The sequence below is a fragment of the Zosterops lateralis genome (genome assembly GCF_965231275.1).
Source record: "Zosterops lateralis genome assembly, chromosome: 7".
Lineage (NCBI taxonomy): Eukaryota > Metazoa > Chordata > Aves > Passeriformes > Zosteropidae > Zosterops > Zosterops lateralis.
In genome coordinates, this window is record NC_139767.1 from 8,148,700 (window position 1) to 8,163,091 (window position 14,392).

Genomic DNA, 14,392 nt, shown 5'->3' on the forward strand with positions numbered 1-14,392 from the left:
TTCTCTTATTTTTTTTTTTAGTCTGAGATTATAAAGTTTGTCAAAATGGAAGAGTGTAGAGTAGGAAGTTTTTAGTGTACGTGTCCTGAACTATGTGAGAGATAAGGGCCAAGTTGTTAACAAGATTTGGGCGTAGAAAGGTTTTTATTTATCAGTATAATTATTTACTTAAATTCCTCCCTGTGGTATTTTCCTATCGCTCCACTTCTCCGGAGCCTGAGGCCAGCTGTCTCCAGAGAGTTACCTGGAGTGTAATTAGTTAATTACTTCGGGGGGGAGGAGTTATGAACTGCAGAATTTTAGAGGCTGTCATGGCTTGTGTCCTGGCTGACTGAAAACTGTCAGTCCTGTTTACTGTCCTGTTAAAGGGAGACCTAAGAACTCTGTTATTTTATCCATGCACCTATTGTTCTGAATTCCCGTCTAGATTGCTTGAACCCTTGTATTTAATTTAGTCTGTGAATTAATATGATTTGCTTGGGTTAAGGAGTACCAGGATAAACAGCCAGACAATGACCTTGGCAGAGTCTGGGAAAAATCTGGTAACAATAAGTAATGTCTTTCACTAGCACAGCCATTTCTGCAGTGAGTTTTAATCCCTACATTAAAATGGTTGAACTGTCGAAATTAGCATCATAGGCTTGGTGTGAATTTTAAGGTATAAATGCCCTTCTTGTTTCAGAAGGGCATAATGTGATCTTGAGAGTACTGTATATCACTGTATACTGCCTCCTTGTTTTCCAGACGTTGTATTGAATTGTTCTGATAGGTTTGGATGAACTTTAGATGCATATTTTTTTTATTCTTATAGGAGTGTTTCATGCTATCCAGGTAGTACCGACAATGTAGAAGTGCATCTGAAGATTGAACCTAGTACATGTTATGTTGTTACTCTTTCTGCATACATAGATGCCATCAGTGTTATTAATTACTTTTGAAAAGAGGTTTTGCACCTGGAGTATGTGACTGTAATTGGAAGTTGCTGGGAACAAAAGCAAACAGGATTTTTTTGCAAGATACAGAAAAAAAAACCATGACCGATTGCAACAGAAACAACTCGACTGCAATTTTAACATAGGCTAAGAAAGCAGCGTAATACAGACAGCAGTTTGTGAGGTGACTGTGTACATAGGAAACGTTAGTTTCTCTTTCGCTTTGAGAGCAATGCTTATCAGCATTTGAAAAGATAAAAGTCGAGGAAGTACGGAGGAGTTTAAAGGCTTAGGAAAAAGAGAGGGCGATTCAAAGGGAGTATAATTCTGTCTCTTCGCTGGTCTTCATGCACCTTCATTTTGAACTGATGATGACTTTTAATAGTAGAATTATTGAAATATCTATTGTAAGTGAAAATGTTTCCCTAAATCTTTTATCCTGAATAAGTCTTAATTATAGGTATATACTTCTTCATAGTGTGTGCCTAGATGTTCTTAACTTTCCATTTGCCTGCGTTGATAGTGTGTCTCTGTTTCTGTCAACAGTGCCAGAAGGCATGGTATGAAGGTGTTAACTGTTTGTTTGCTGTTCAACTGTTAGTTTAACAAACTTCCATGTCCTTGCTGTTAATACCCTTTATCAGGTCGTATTTCAACTGACTTGATAATGGCTCCCAATTCCCACCCTGCTCCTGCTCACCTCTAGACACACCACTTTCAGCATGTCTCAGTTTGTGTTCTCATCCTTCCTTCTGTTTGTCCTAGATAAGTCTTTTCCTTTTTACCTCATCGGTTTTTTAACTGTCCCAGATGGGCTGACGTTCAGAGGGTGTGGCCGATAATGTAACTGTGTTCTGGCCTAAAAGGCAACAGATTCCTTGAATGCTGCTGGTTTGAAACAAGAAACTTGCCGTACCGCTCACTATTAACTTTTGCTTAGTTCAGGAGATGTTATCAAGTTTTTCCACTGTGTTTTTTTTTTTTTTTTTCTTATTAGAGTGGAATCACATCCCAGTTTGGTCTGTTGGCAGCGTTCCCACCTCAGTTCCTGGTGAAATAGTGAAGTGAGAGAAAGCAACCCTGAACCTCCCAAGTCTGATCTAACTCTGAAATGAGCACTTTTTTAGACAAGGACTGAGTTAGATAAACTTCAGATGGCTTGATTCTAGGAATTGGGTGCTTTAAGTTCTGCAGTTTTGCAAACTGAGGTGTTACTTGAAGGCAGGTTGATAATACCTTGCAGTACAGCTTCACAGTTAAAACTTCAAAAGAGAGCTTTAAGTAGAAAGGAATAAAAGTGAATGGAACAAGGCTATTAAAACTAATTTTAAAAAATAGTGGCAAATTGGAAAAGTAATAAAGACTTGTTCTTGTAGGCATGTGGCTTCAAGGGCCTGAAGGTCCTAATTAAATAACATGTAATTGCTACTCAAGTAGGCTTTTTGACAGTACATTGTCAAAGTACTAATAAACGTTTTTTACTTTTTGCAGGTGTGTACAAAGTAATATCGTGTTGCTTACTCAAGCTTTCAGAAGGAAGTTTGTCATTCCAGATTTTATGTCGTTTACTTCTCATATTGATGAGCTATATGAAAGTGCTAAAAAGCAATCTGGAGGAAAGGTAACTTATTTGTAAATCAACTTCAAACTTTTGTAGATTTTCAGTATTAACCAAATGTGTTGTTTGTTAACTAGACATTTTTTTTGACATTTTTAGCAAAATAGTAGCAAAATAAGTGGTAACTTAATGAAAGAGTTTTGGAAGTTCAGTTGTAAACTGTGTTAAAAATACAGTTCACAGCCTTTAAGAATCCTGTAGCATCTTGTTGTTGGAATATGAAAACAGCATTCTTTTTTTACTTTACATAAACTGTAAAACTGCCGTATAATTTGTTAGACTACACTTAAGCTATAGAAAAATTCTACAGATGTACACATCTGTCTGGGTTGTGTGACAAAAGTAATTGTTAATACTGTACCTTTGTTAGTAAATAAAATTTACTCTGGTGCTTATTTTCAATAAATTGCTTGAAAAATCCCAGACTGTTATAACCTCAAAATTTAATATAGAATACAGAATGTGCTGAAATTTTTACTTTAAAAATGTTTTATTTGATAATGATCTAGTAAATATAATAATTTCTAATGAAGTTTTAGGTATACCAGGTGATTATTTGCAGAATAACTCAGTTGTACCTTGTGTATTCTTTCCATTAATATTTATTTTAATGAAGGCAGAGTTAAGTATTTTGGATGTTGTAATGTGTCTCTTATTTCATGCTGTGATAGGTTGCTGACTATATTCCACAACTGGCCAAGTTCAGCCCTGATTTATGGGGGGTGTCACTTTGCACCGTCGATGGACAGAGGTATATTGTAACTTAAACATTTTGGTCTTGGAATAGTTGAAGGAAAGGTAGAGGCAATGCTTCTGTAGTATTAATATTTGGAAGTTGAAAAGCTTTGTCTAACAGTACCTGTGCATCAAGCTATAGAACTCTCTGTGTAGGTCACAATGTACTTAAGTGTTAACTCCTCCTCTGCATTTTAATGTTTTCACTGTAGCATTGTTATATAATCTGTGTGTCACTGAAAAAATGCGGATTCATGTTCTTTAAATAGCAGATGAAGATGTGGAAACTGGACAGAGCTGAATACAATTTTGCTTTTCAGGTTTATCACGCTTTCCTCTGTAAGGGTGTATGTAGGTCTTAGATCTAGTCAGAGTGATTTTATTTTTCTCAGGAGAGAAGCAGAGTAGCAGAGACAGTTAGGAGCCCAAATGTAAAGGGACACCTTGCACTATCTATCTGGGCAGTAACATGAGCTCTTTGTCTTCCTTTGTGAATACACAATGCAAGGTGCTCATCAGCTCTGCTGACCTGCAGTTTGCTGTGGTCCTGCTGCAGGTTCTGGAAACTGCAATTTTTAGGTGTTGTGTTTGTGAATGGGGCATTCCTGAGAACATCAGACTTGCTTCTGGTGACTGTGGCGTGGAGTTCATTTTGCCACAATCTGTTGAGATCCATATGTTTGCTTCTAATTAGCCATATGTTCTGTAGTCTCAGGGGAGGAGCTGTACAAGTGAGCAGAAGTATTTTCTCATCTCCCTGTTTAAGTGTCTGAATTATAATCTATTAATAGTAAAAAACCTTATGCTTTTTTGGCATTTTGCTTTGTTTTGGATGTTATGTTCTAGTGAAAGTTCTTATAATCTTAATTTTTGTAGTGCTTAATGTTGTGTAATGTTATCTTTTATAATGCCAAAATGGTATTGTGATTTTCACTGAAGCCTTCTTGTGTTTTCTGCAAAGAACAGGAGCAAATACACTCCTGGTTTTTCCATCAGACAAGTGGCTGCTTCAAGCCTTTTGCTCTATCTGGATGTGGCATATGCTGCTCAAATGAGTCACTCTTTGGTGCAGTCTGACATAGATGCTGAAAGTAAACTTTCCAAAAGATAGCATGTAATAAGTGTTCTATCTTTGCTGTTATTAAAGGAAATGTAAATACAGCGATTTGATTATTGTTCTCAAATTGCAAAACCAAGCTGTATCTCATCTTTGTTTATATAGCCGTAAATCAGTATAGTGGCTCTATTTGGGTCAGCCTGTAGCCTGCTGAGCATGTGGTTTGCAATTGAGTAGGGTAAGTGTAAGACTGAGGGTCTGAGGTGATTCTCTGCTCTGGTACAAACCCATTTCTGAACTTGTTTTTTTATTTTGTTACCTCTGCAGTAGTCAGCAACTGACTTTGTTATGCTTGGCCCATGGAATCAGTTGCTAAAACCTCTAAATCTTATTATGTTCTTTAAAATGAGAATTGGTAATATGCTTTTGCTTTTTAGGGCATTTTTGTTAATAGTCCTTGTATATTGAAGGGTAGATGAATCATTTAGCACTCTACTGCCACAGCTGACAAACAGGAAATTTCAAGCCTCTTCATCTGTGTTTTTCCCAGGCATTCTGTGGGTGATACCAAAGTCCCATTTTGTCTTCAGTCCTGTGTAAAGCCTTTGAAATACGCGATTGCTGTCAATGACCTTGGCACAGAGTATGTGCACAGATATGTTGGTAAAGAGCCTAGTGGATTAAGATTCAACAAATTGTTCCTGAATGAAGATGGTAAGAGATACATTATACTTAATAATGCAAATACTCAGGTTTAAAAAATTCTGAGGCAAGCCTATACAGCTTTTTTTTGTCTTGTCATTTTTCTGTATCATTTTAATTCTCATTACTTAGGCAGTGTCCCAGAATACATTGCCGTAAGCAAGGTAGACTTAGCCTTCTTCAGTCACTTTTGCCTAATTTAGAATGCTAGTGAAAGACGTTTTATTGCTTCTATTCCATTTGTTAGTTACTGAGCTGTAGGAAAACCCAACGAATTTTAACAGTGCAGGTATTTGAAATTTATTTTTATTTAGGTGAGTTGGTAGCAAGTGTACCTTATCATGGCTTCTGTAAAATGATGGTGAAAGAATCAAAGATGTTAAATTGATTTTAAAAAACATATCACTTCTCAGCCTTCTGAGAAGCAGGTGCTGGTGCCAAAGGCCAGCACTGACTAGTTTCCAGAAGGCGAAATCTTCCCACAGTTTATTCTAAATGGGATTTGGCGACTGATTCAAAAAGATAGTTTTATTTTTTCCCCTGTGGGCATCAGTATTGTAGCAAGAATTTCTCTTACAGCACATACCTAGATTATTTCTTTTTCGTATTATATTAATTTTTAAGCTTGGAAAATTTATTTTTAAGAAAATTATGGCAAAAATGGCAAAAATCTGAGAAAGATGACTCATGTAGCCTTAGAGGAAATACTGGATGTTATCTCTGAAACACAGATGTTTCTCCTAGTGGATCTGTCTCAGTAAAAGAACAGACAATGTTTCTGTTGCCATGGTATTGCAATTAATATTTAATTACCAGCATAAGGCTTGGATGACATTTTTGTCAAGCACTGTATTGAATTCTGACTTAAATACCTGTATTACTATATATTTATGATACCTAATTATATTTATTATATTTATAAATACATGGAAATGATTTATATAGAAATTATTTAATTTACTTGTACCTTAAAATCATCTTTCCATACTTGAAATATATCTATGCAATTTATTTCTTCTCTTTTATTACACTAGTAAATGGTGGTGAAATACCAATGTAAGAATATATTGCCAAGAAAGGATTAAGCATTTTGTCATGTTATGCTGTCTTGTTTTTCCAAATACAGTGTTGTAACAGTGTGAAGACTTATCTTTCATATCCTACAAAAGCTTTACTAGAAAAAAAGCTCTGATGGTGCTGAAAATTGCCCCTTAATTCCTTTGAACTAATATAGGTGCTCCATATTTTCTCTTTTTAATAACATGACAAAGCATAGTAATTATTTTCTTTTTATTGCTGCTTTTAGAATTAACTGTTGGAGAAGATGAATTGGTGGGCTGTGGTCTTTTACATTACTGTTATTCTTCAAGAGTGTTTATAAGCCTGTTATGTATAAGATAATTTGGACAATTGAAATTCTGACCTATGAACATGAAATTAATAGAGAAGACTTAATTGACATGATAGAAAACTTATTTTTTATGTTTTTGCTTCTGTGGCTGATAGACATGAGAAAAAAGTGCTGGAACTGACCTGGATGGCCTCTTATACAGTCCTTAAGAAAAGACTAAAACAGAAAGTAGAAGTTTAATAAAGAGAAACATTTCAATTGTAGTGAGAGAAAGGGAGATTGAGTTTCTCCAAGGAAAGGAAGAGGAAGGAAAAGAAGGATTTAAAAGATTAAATCTACACTTTGCTTGTAGGTTTAAACTGCTGTATGAACTTCAGATATGCAGAGTATTTGTCAGTTTTAACATCCAAAAATACTTTAAAGACCAAATTTGAAAATTTTAAAAAAATAGATATTTCATCTGCTTACTCTATAAATATTCAGATGTAGTTGAATTTCATGTTCGTAATCCAGATTTTATGAAGTGATACATAAGTGTTTGAAAACTGTTTAGACATGTACCTGAAGGTATTTTTTCAATACTTGCTATATGGAAGATTCCTAAAACAGGATATTCTTGCATTTCATTGTTTACTAGTATTGAGATTCAAGCTGGAAAGAATGAAGAATATTTTAAGACCATTTTAAGTTATAGCTAAAAATGCCAACTTAAAACAAAAAAGCTGTTGCTGTGTTTTGAGTAAGGTCTGTGCTGTGCTATGGAAATTTGGAATCTTCTGCAAACTCATGAATATTCACTTTTAAAACTTGTTTTATCAAAGAGAATATATTGCCCAATACAGTTCAGATTTCTGGAGGAATAAAACAATCTCTGTCCAAATTTAAAAAAGATTATTCTAGTTGATTAAAGTAGATCAGAAATTTTACATAGTAAAATGTGTCTGAAACGGGCATTATCAGGAATAATTTTCCTGGCTATGCCCATTTAGCAGCAAAGGCTTTTTCATGTCTATTGAGTTCATGATGCAACAAGTCTAATACTTCCATTTGTGAACAGTTAGTATCTCTTATCCATACATACTACCTCCTCTTGGTGATAATTATTTGTAGAATTAGTCTAGTAATAAAATCATCTGTGGAACTTGGTCCAGTAAATAAAAGTTGAATTGTAATTGAATGAAGGATTGCCAGGAAATTGTTTATTTTACTTACATCTCATTAAGGATAAAACCATGAACTTACTTGGAAGTATAATGAGATAATACAGCAATACAAGTGACTTGCAGAGAAGCTGTGTAAAAGATTTTATTTTTTATCAGTCTGAGCAGATCAGTGCCTTTATTATTTGATTATAGAGCGTGTGTGTGTTTGGTTTCAGTAATCTGTGTCAACTGTTGCGCAGTTTGATACCTCTTTCTAAAGATTAAGGGATGAATCTGTTCACCTCTTTGGCAAACCTGCAATCACAGTGTCAGTCTTCGTGCTTAGTTGTTGTACAGGGTGGAATCTCTTTGCTGAGGGCACCCACTGTGAGATCAGTGGTGGCTGCTGCTTTAGAAATAAATCTTTGTATGAATTTCTTTAAAAATTAATGTAGTGTCAGAACCTGTACATTCTCCAGAGGCAAAAAATTACCTGGGAATGGAAGACATCTCTTTGAAATCTGCAGAAATCTTTCAGAATGTAGGTTTTTATTTAGCCATCCTAGCCCTTAAAAGAGGCCAGTATAGCTTAACTTTGGGGAGAGGTTCTCCATTGTGGAATGGAGTATTTTGGTTGGAGGGGACCTACAATAATTTGTCTGTTCAGGGCATTGTCCAAACCCCTCTTAAACACTGACAGGCTTGGGGCATGGACCACCTCTAGGAAGCTTGTGGCTGTTTTGGCAGGATAGGCTTTCTATCTGTTACAGACACCTGTGTCTGGGTGGTATTTAATCCCTGGGGCTGTGCAGATAATGGTGAAAGCTGCTTACCTGGGCCCTGGACACCCTGGCAGTGTCTGCTCTGCTGAGAAGAGGCAGCAGTGGGTTGGTGGTGGTGGTGTCGTGCTCAGCGCTGTGACACACTGGAGCTGGCAGCAGTAGGAAAGAACCTCAAAGGACAGCTGTTAGTGGGTGGTGAACCAGGCTGCTGTACCCTCCCCTTAGCTGGTGAGGCTCCCACAGTGATGTTCTTGCTGACTTGTGTGGGGAACAACAAAAAACTGTGTTTCAGAAGCACATTCAAGAAAGTCTTTGAATGTTTTATCAGAAGGTTCTTCCCTTCATGTGCAGGCGGCACATGGAAATGTGTTAGTTGTAAAGTGTCCAGAACAAGTACAGGTTGCTTGAAATGTTAAGTAGTAAGAGAGACAGGAATCTTGAGAGTAGAGGAACCAAGAATGCCTTGATTTTGAAGGTAAGTGGTGACATCTTCAAAGAAATGAGAAGCAATAGCATTTTGGAGGGTATATTCTGTGTGGACATACCACACTGGTAAGCCTTTCAGTTGCTGAATGCTAAATAAACATTGCACATCCTATTTATTTAAATGTACACATGATATGGAATCTGGTTGTGTTTTTTCTTTGTACTGTGTGGCAGATTGAAACAATCAAGAGCAAAATATTTATAAAAATATTTTTAGAATGGGCTGCGTATGATAAACTCACAAGTGTGTTTATGGGCTGGAGTGATACCTGATGTTGGTGAGAGGAAGCTGTAAAGAAGACAAGCATAGCTAGAGTGAGAAATGAGGGTGACAGTGTGTTCTGATCATGCATGAGAACTGTGTTGTCTTGAACTGTGTGTCCAGAGTTGGGATCCCCATCTCAAGGAGTGGAAAAACTGGGGCAGGCTCCAGCGTAGGGCTGCCCGAGTGCTGTGCAGTCCAAGGCACCTGTAACTCCCAAGGAGCAGTTGGAAGGGCGAGACTAGGGGCTCCTCTGGAAATCTCCTCAAATTCTTGAAGGAAAATTGCCAACATGAAGAGTTCTGTAACTCTTCTTGGTAGTGGCACCTGGTACAACAAGGGCCAGCAGCCCCGTGCTGTGGCTTGGGAGCTGCAGATTGGATATTAAGATAAATTTGTCATCTGGGATGAACAGGATTGCTGGAGAGGTAGAGATTTACCGCATTTGGAGGTTTTCAAGACTCAGTTAATGGAACTGTGGCAAGAGCCCTGCATTGAATGGGAGGTTGGAGGAGATGGCCTCCAGACATCCCTTCTGACCCCCCGGCTGCGATGCTCTGAGTGGTCATTTGACTTGTGTTCAGGTTGTGGTCCCTGAGGAGCTGTGGAAATGCTGTGTTTTATTATCCAGGATCTGGTGTTCATCGAAAGTCAAATACATTTGACCCTTGTTGCTTGCATTAGTAGATGAGAGCAACAGGATATTTGATATATGTGGTTTTTAAGTATAATCAAATGAAATCTGAACAATTTGTGAGTCTCTTTCAGAGAGATAAAGAATGACAGCAACAACTTTAAAGTATTATCTAGACAATAAGTTTATATTTTAGGGGAGCTTTCACTTTTTTGGAAGGTGTGGGCCTATTTTTCCACTAATAGAATAGTTTGATTCATTTAAAAGTTCCTTTTAATATTGATTTTCTGAAAAATACTAATAAAACTTGAAGATTAGTTTTTGAAGATCAACTTACACTCATAGATGGCTAAGTGCCATTGACCATAACCAGTGTAATTTTCATGAGAATGCTGCAAATACCAGACTTATCTCCAAAACCCAAATAATCTCAAATAACTTTCTTTTAGAGTCCATGTTTGTACATAGTACATAAAAATACTGGACATCTTTTGTGTGGTTTTTAAATCAGTATTTTTTCAAATTTGGTAATTAGGGATCAGCAAATAAAGAATTCAAATCTGCCATAATATTAATGTATTGAGAATTGTTTGAGGTTTTCAGATGCCAGAATGCTCAGAAGTCAACATGCTAGTTAAAAGGCACGACAAAAATGTTGGTTAAAAAAAGAAAAGGGTAGTTTGTGGAAGGTGGATTATTTGGGAAAAGATGGCACATGAGGAGAGGTCTTTTACAAAAATGAGATGCAAAAGAAGGTGATTCATTCAGCAGCCAGGAATGACTTGGGAATGCAAAGATACTGTTGATATGGGGATCAGTGGGAAAAAGGAAAATGTAAGTGTAGCAGGTATGTGCAAGTCAGCTATGAAGTAAGTTAAAGTCTTAAATGAAGAGAGGATTCATAATTTTCAAGGAAAGAAATGATACAGAACCAAATAATTTACTGGATTGTTAAGTAGCATAAGGCTGAGTGTCTTCTAAGCTGTAAAATATTGTGCTCAGAATCACAAAATATTGTGTATAGCGTTGGATTACAGTATTTTTTAAAGGTTTAAGATTGTATAATAGCTATTCTGTAATAGTAGCTTTTCAGTCATACATAAATCTAGAATAATTTTTCACTTAGGCACTAGACTGGTTTTATTTGACAATCATGTCTTAGAATATGTTTGTAATTAAAAACTTTATTTCACAGACAGGCCTCATAACCCTATGGTGAATGCTGGAGCAATTGTGATCACATCTTTAATCAAGGTAAAAAGTTAATTTTTAGTTTCTCTCTGAGTATTTTAGTAGAATGTAGAAAAAAATGTTTTGTGCAGATTACAAATTGATTTTTGTCTGCAATATTGATGGCACTTTACTCATTGGCAGGTAGACAAGCTCTGATATTTTGGGAATTGTAACCCTTCCAAACCAATGCAGTGTTAGAATAGCAGTTTCTAACAAGTATCAATCTATCTGAAAAACTCTTTTTTCCTTGATGGTATTAATTTGTTTCCTTCTTTAGCTGTACAACACTTGATATTCTCTTGAGAGTGTTGCCTTCTATTTGTTAATTCCTGAGGAAGTACATTTCTCGGGAATATACTTCATAGTACTCAGAAGTACATTTCTGAGTGTCTAGTGATCTTAAAGAGCACAAAGCTACAAGAGTACTTCTTATGATGCAGAAAAACTGGAAGATATTATAATTTGTACAGGAGCAATGCTGCTATATCTGAATGTCAGTCTTATGTTGAATTTGTGTGCTATTAACATCCTGCACCACTAAATTATGTTGAGCTTCTATGGTACATGGTTGCTGTTGGGATAGAAGTGTGCTTTCCTAAATAAAAGTGTTTGAAAACAGTTGCTTATTTTGCTGAGCACACCAGGTCTGAATAATGACTTCATATCTTTAGTCCACGATCTTGAGGCTTTTGGAAAGCTGAATTTTATATTTGTTTGTAGAACAGGAGTATAAGTGTCTTAAATTTTTAATGGTATAAACTCCATGTAATGTTATTGCTTGCCAGATGCTTGAGTTGTATTTTCTGCTGGTTTTAGTAGCCAGAAGTACAAAAAAATATTTTTTTTCCTAAGGATACTTGCATAGAGTTCTGGGGAACATGTCAGTCCCCTGGAATTTTTGAGTAGTAAACTTGATACTGTTACTTCAGACATCTAAAAGTCTCCTTTACTACCTGTTTCTTGGTTGCATTTCAAAGTCCATTAGCTACAGTGTGTTTCCTATGCCCTATTTCCAAACCGTTGATTTTAAAATTACTTAGATCATGATTTTCTGTTATTTTATATTTAAAGAAGGTGTAAGAACTCCTGCTTAAAGACATTTATCTTTGATAGCTGTAGGTGAAAGAAAATGGCCTTAAGTATGACAGGTAAATTTATTCACCTTTAATATCTTTTTAAGGTTGACTGAGCATTGAAATTCACTTGGATAATAGTGAATTTTAAAATCTGACTTAACACGTCTGAAATGTCAAAATGTTAGTCCAACTACAACATGCCCTACTGATCATAAGGCAAAACAAAAGCATGTGCCTCTTGCAGAAGGCACATAGTTCTTGATAAATGGTGTACTTCTGAATAGATAACCTGGATTTGTTTAATGCATGCAACTGTGGTACTTGTTACAAGGATGGGGGATTGGTTTTCCTGGGTGGCTTTTTTTTAACTTTTATTTGGTTTTTTTCTGTAATGTTCTTACAGAGTATTGCATTGCACTAACATTTCTGCATGTGGTAACTGCACGTCTAGTGGACACGTATCTTACTTATCACACCATTGTTTGTTTTCAGTGTGATTAAAATGTAGATTATTTTCTGTACTGCTTTCACTAAGATACCATTTATCATTTGAGTAACTAACCAAGCTAAATATATTCTGAAGACAATTAAGTAGAGAGAGGGTCACAGGTACAATAATACTCAGTAGCTGTAATTTTTGTGAAGTAACTTCTTTACAATCAGCAACTTAATTATTCCTACTAACCAGTGAATTACGTAATTCACATTTGAATTTGATCCAATATCAAATTTACCTTTTTTCAGAAAAAGGTGGCTTCATTAACTCATATTTTCCCCTCAATTCCTCTGCATTTATTCTTTTTATTTAAAGTGTGACTTACATGTCTTGAAGACACTGTATGGCTCTTAAAGTACAAGGCAATTTAAATTCACCATGTATTGCAGATTTATCTAACAATAGCATGTTAATAACTATGGAGAGATTGTTGCTGTATTTTATGGTTAAGAATGCTTTTATCTCCTTTGAGATTCATTATCTCTTTCTGAGAAATGGATCTAAGAACTCTTTCGGTGTTCCCATACGTTGCACTGAGTTTAGCAGCTGTTAGGAGACGTGATCTTGCACCCAGCTGTCCTTATAGCCTGGCACAGGTTATGATTGTGGATGAGAGATGATGCTTGGAGTAATCTGTCAGAATTTGTTAACATGTAATATGTTAACAATTTAGGGGTAAAAAAGGCTCATAGCATCACATACCCAGTTTTGAATGCTGTCAGAATTTGGTGGTGCCACTTTGGAACAGTTTAGGGACCTAAACTGTAACGTTAAATTGTCTTTGCAATCCATAATAATAAATAATTAGGGGTATGTGCATGTTAAGTTTGGCATTTGTTTGACTTACTTAGGCATGGCTGTGTCCTACTTCTGCCATCCTAAGTGATTTTCCAACTGCCCTGTGTTTGGGACTACGATGTATTTACATTTTGGTGCCTTAACCCCTGTCTCTGTTTTAATTGTACTTCCATTACACTCCATAGACTGTTCCAGCTGTTTAAAGCATGTATCTACAATAAAAATGCATTAGCAAAAGGACATCCTGCAGGTCACTTCTAAAGAAATAAAATTTAAAAAACCCCGCTGAGGACCTTTTCCCTTGTTGATAATGGTACAGCCATTTGCCTGTATTACTAGTTATATAAATGACATAGTTACAACAATTTTCAAAGAATTTTTATCAAAAGAAAATTGTAGTGGCAATTACAGGAGTTTGTGGAAAAGCGGTATGAGATAAAACAGTGATTTTTATCGTGTCTCCCAGGAAATACAGGTGCTTGAAAGAACGTGATTCAACTGTACAGATTTAGTACAGATTCAGTGCAGCTTTCTGTACATCACATGGGCTGGGAAAAGTCTTTATTGCCTGTAGTATGGATGGATTTTACTGCTTTTATCTGTTAAGTTTTCTTAAACCTTAAACTCAATTCTCAAAGCTTATCAACTCCAAGAGTGTCAGTGGTTTTGTCAGGGACTTTCCACTTCCTCATTACCTTTACTGACTGTCACATTAGAAGTGCAGGTGAGAGGAAGAGTTCAGAGGGAGAAATATGTGGAAGAAAGCAGATGGCTGTGGATGGAATCACCAGAGGACAAGGGATTAATCTTAAGTCATTTTTATTGTATGCTTTAACATTTCATCTATAGATAAAAGTTTTCCTAACCTAACAGCAAAGTTTCAGGCAAATACAGCATCACTAGATCCTCTAAGAGCTGGCAGCCACATGCAGGACCTCAGTCACTGTGAACTTGAATGCTCTCTGAAGGGAGGTGTTCTGTGGTCTTGAGTTATGTGGGAAGCATTTAGATGTGTTGGCAATAGCAAAATTCATAGTTGCAAAAACTTTGGTGTACAGAAAAACAAAAATGCTGGTCTTGCTGACCCT

The 14,392-nt window shown here is 36.2% G+C and overlaps 1 protein-coding gene across 4 annotated transcripts in view; it reads left to right on the forward strand.

The window, feature by feature from the left end:
• GLS (glutaminase) overlaps positions 1 to 14,392 on the forward strand; it is a 66,043-nt gene that overhangs the window by 15,498 nt on the left and 36,153 nt on the right. For all 4 annotated transcript variants that reach the window (XM_083865391.1, XM_083865388.1, XM_083865389.1 and 1 more), the window contains exons 4-7: positions 2,424 to 2,553; positions 3,222 to 3,301; positions 4,893 to 5,056; positions 10,897 to 10,955. In XM_083865391.1, the coding sequence (XP_083721517.1) occupies positions 2,424 to 2,553; positions 3,222 to 3,301; positions 4,893 to 5,056; positions 10,897 to 10,955 (433 nt within the window). The remainder of the gene's footprint in view (positions 1 to 2,423; positions 2,554 to 3,221; positions 3,302 to 4,892; positions 5,057 to 10,896; positions 10,956 to 14,392) is intronic.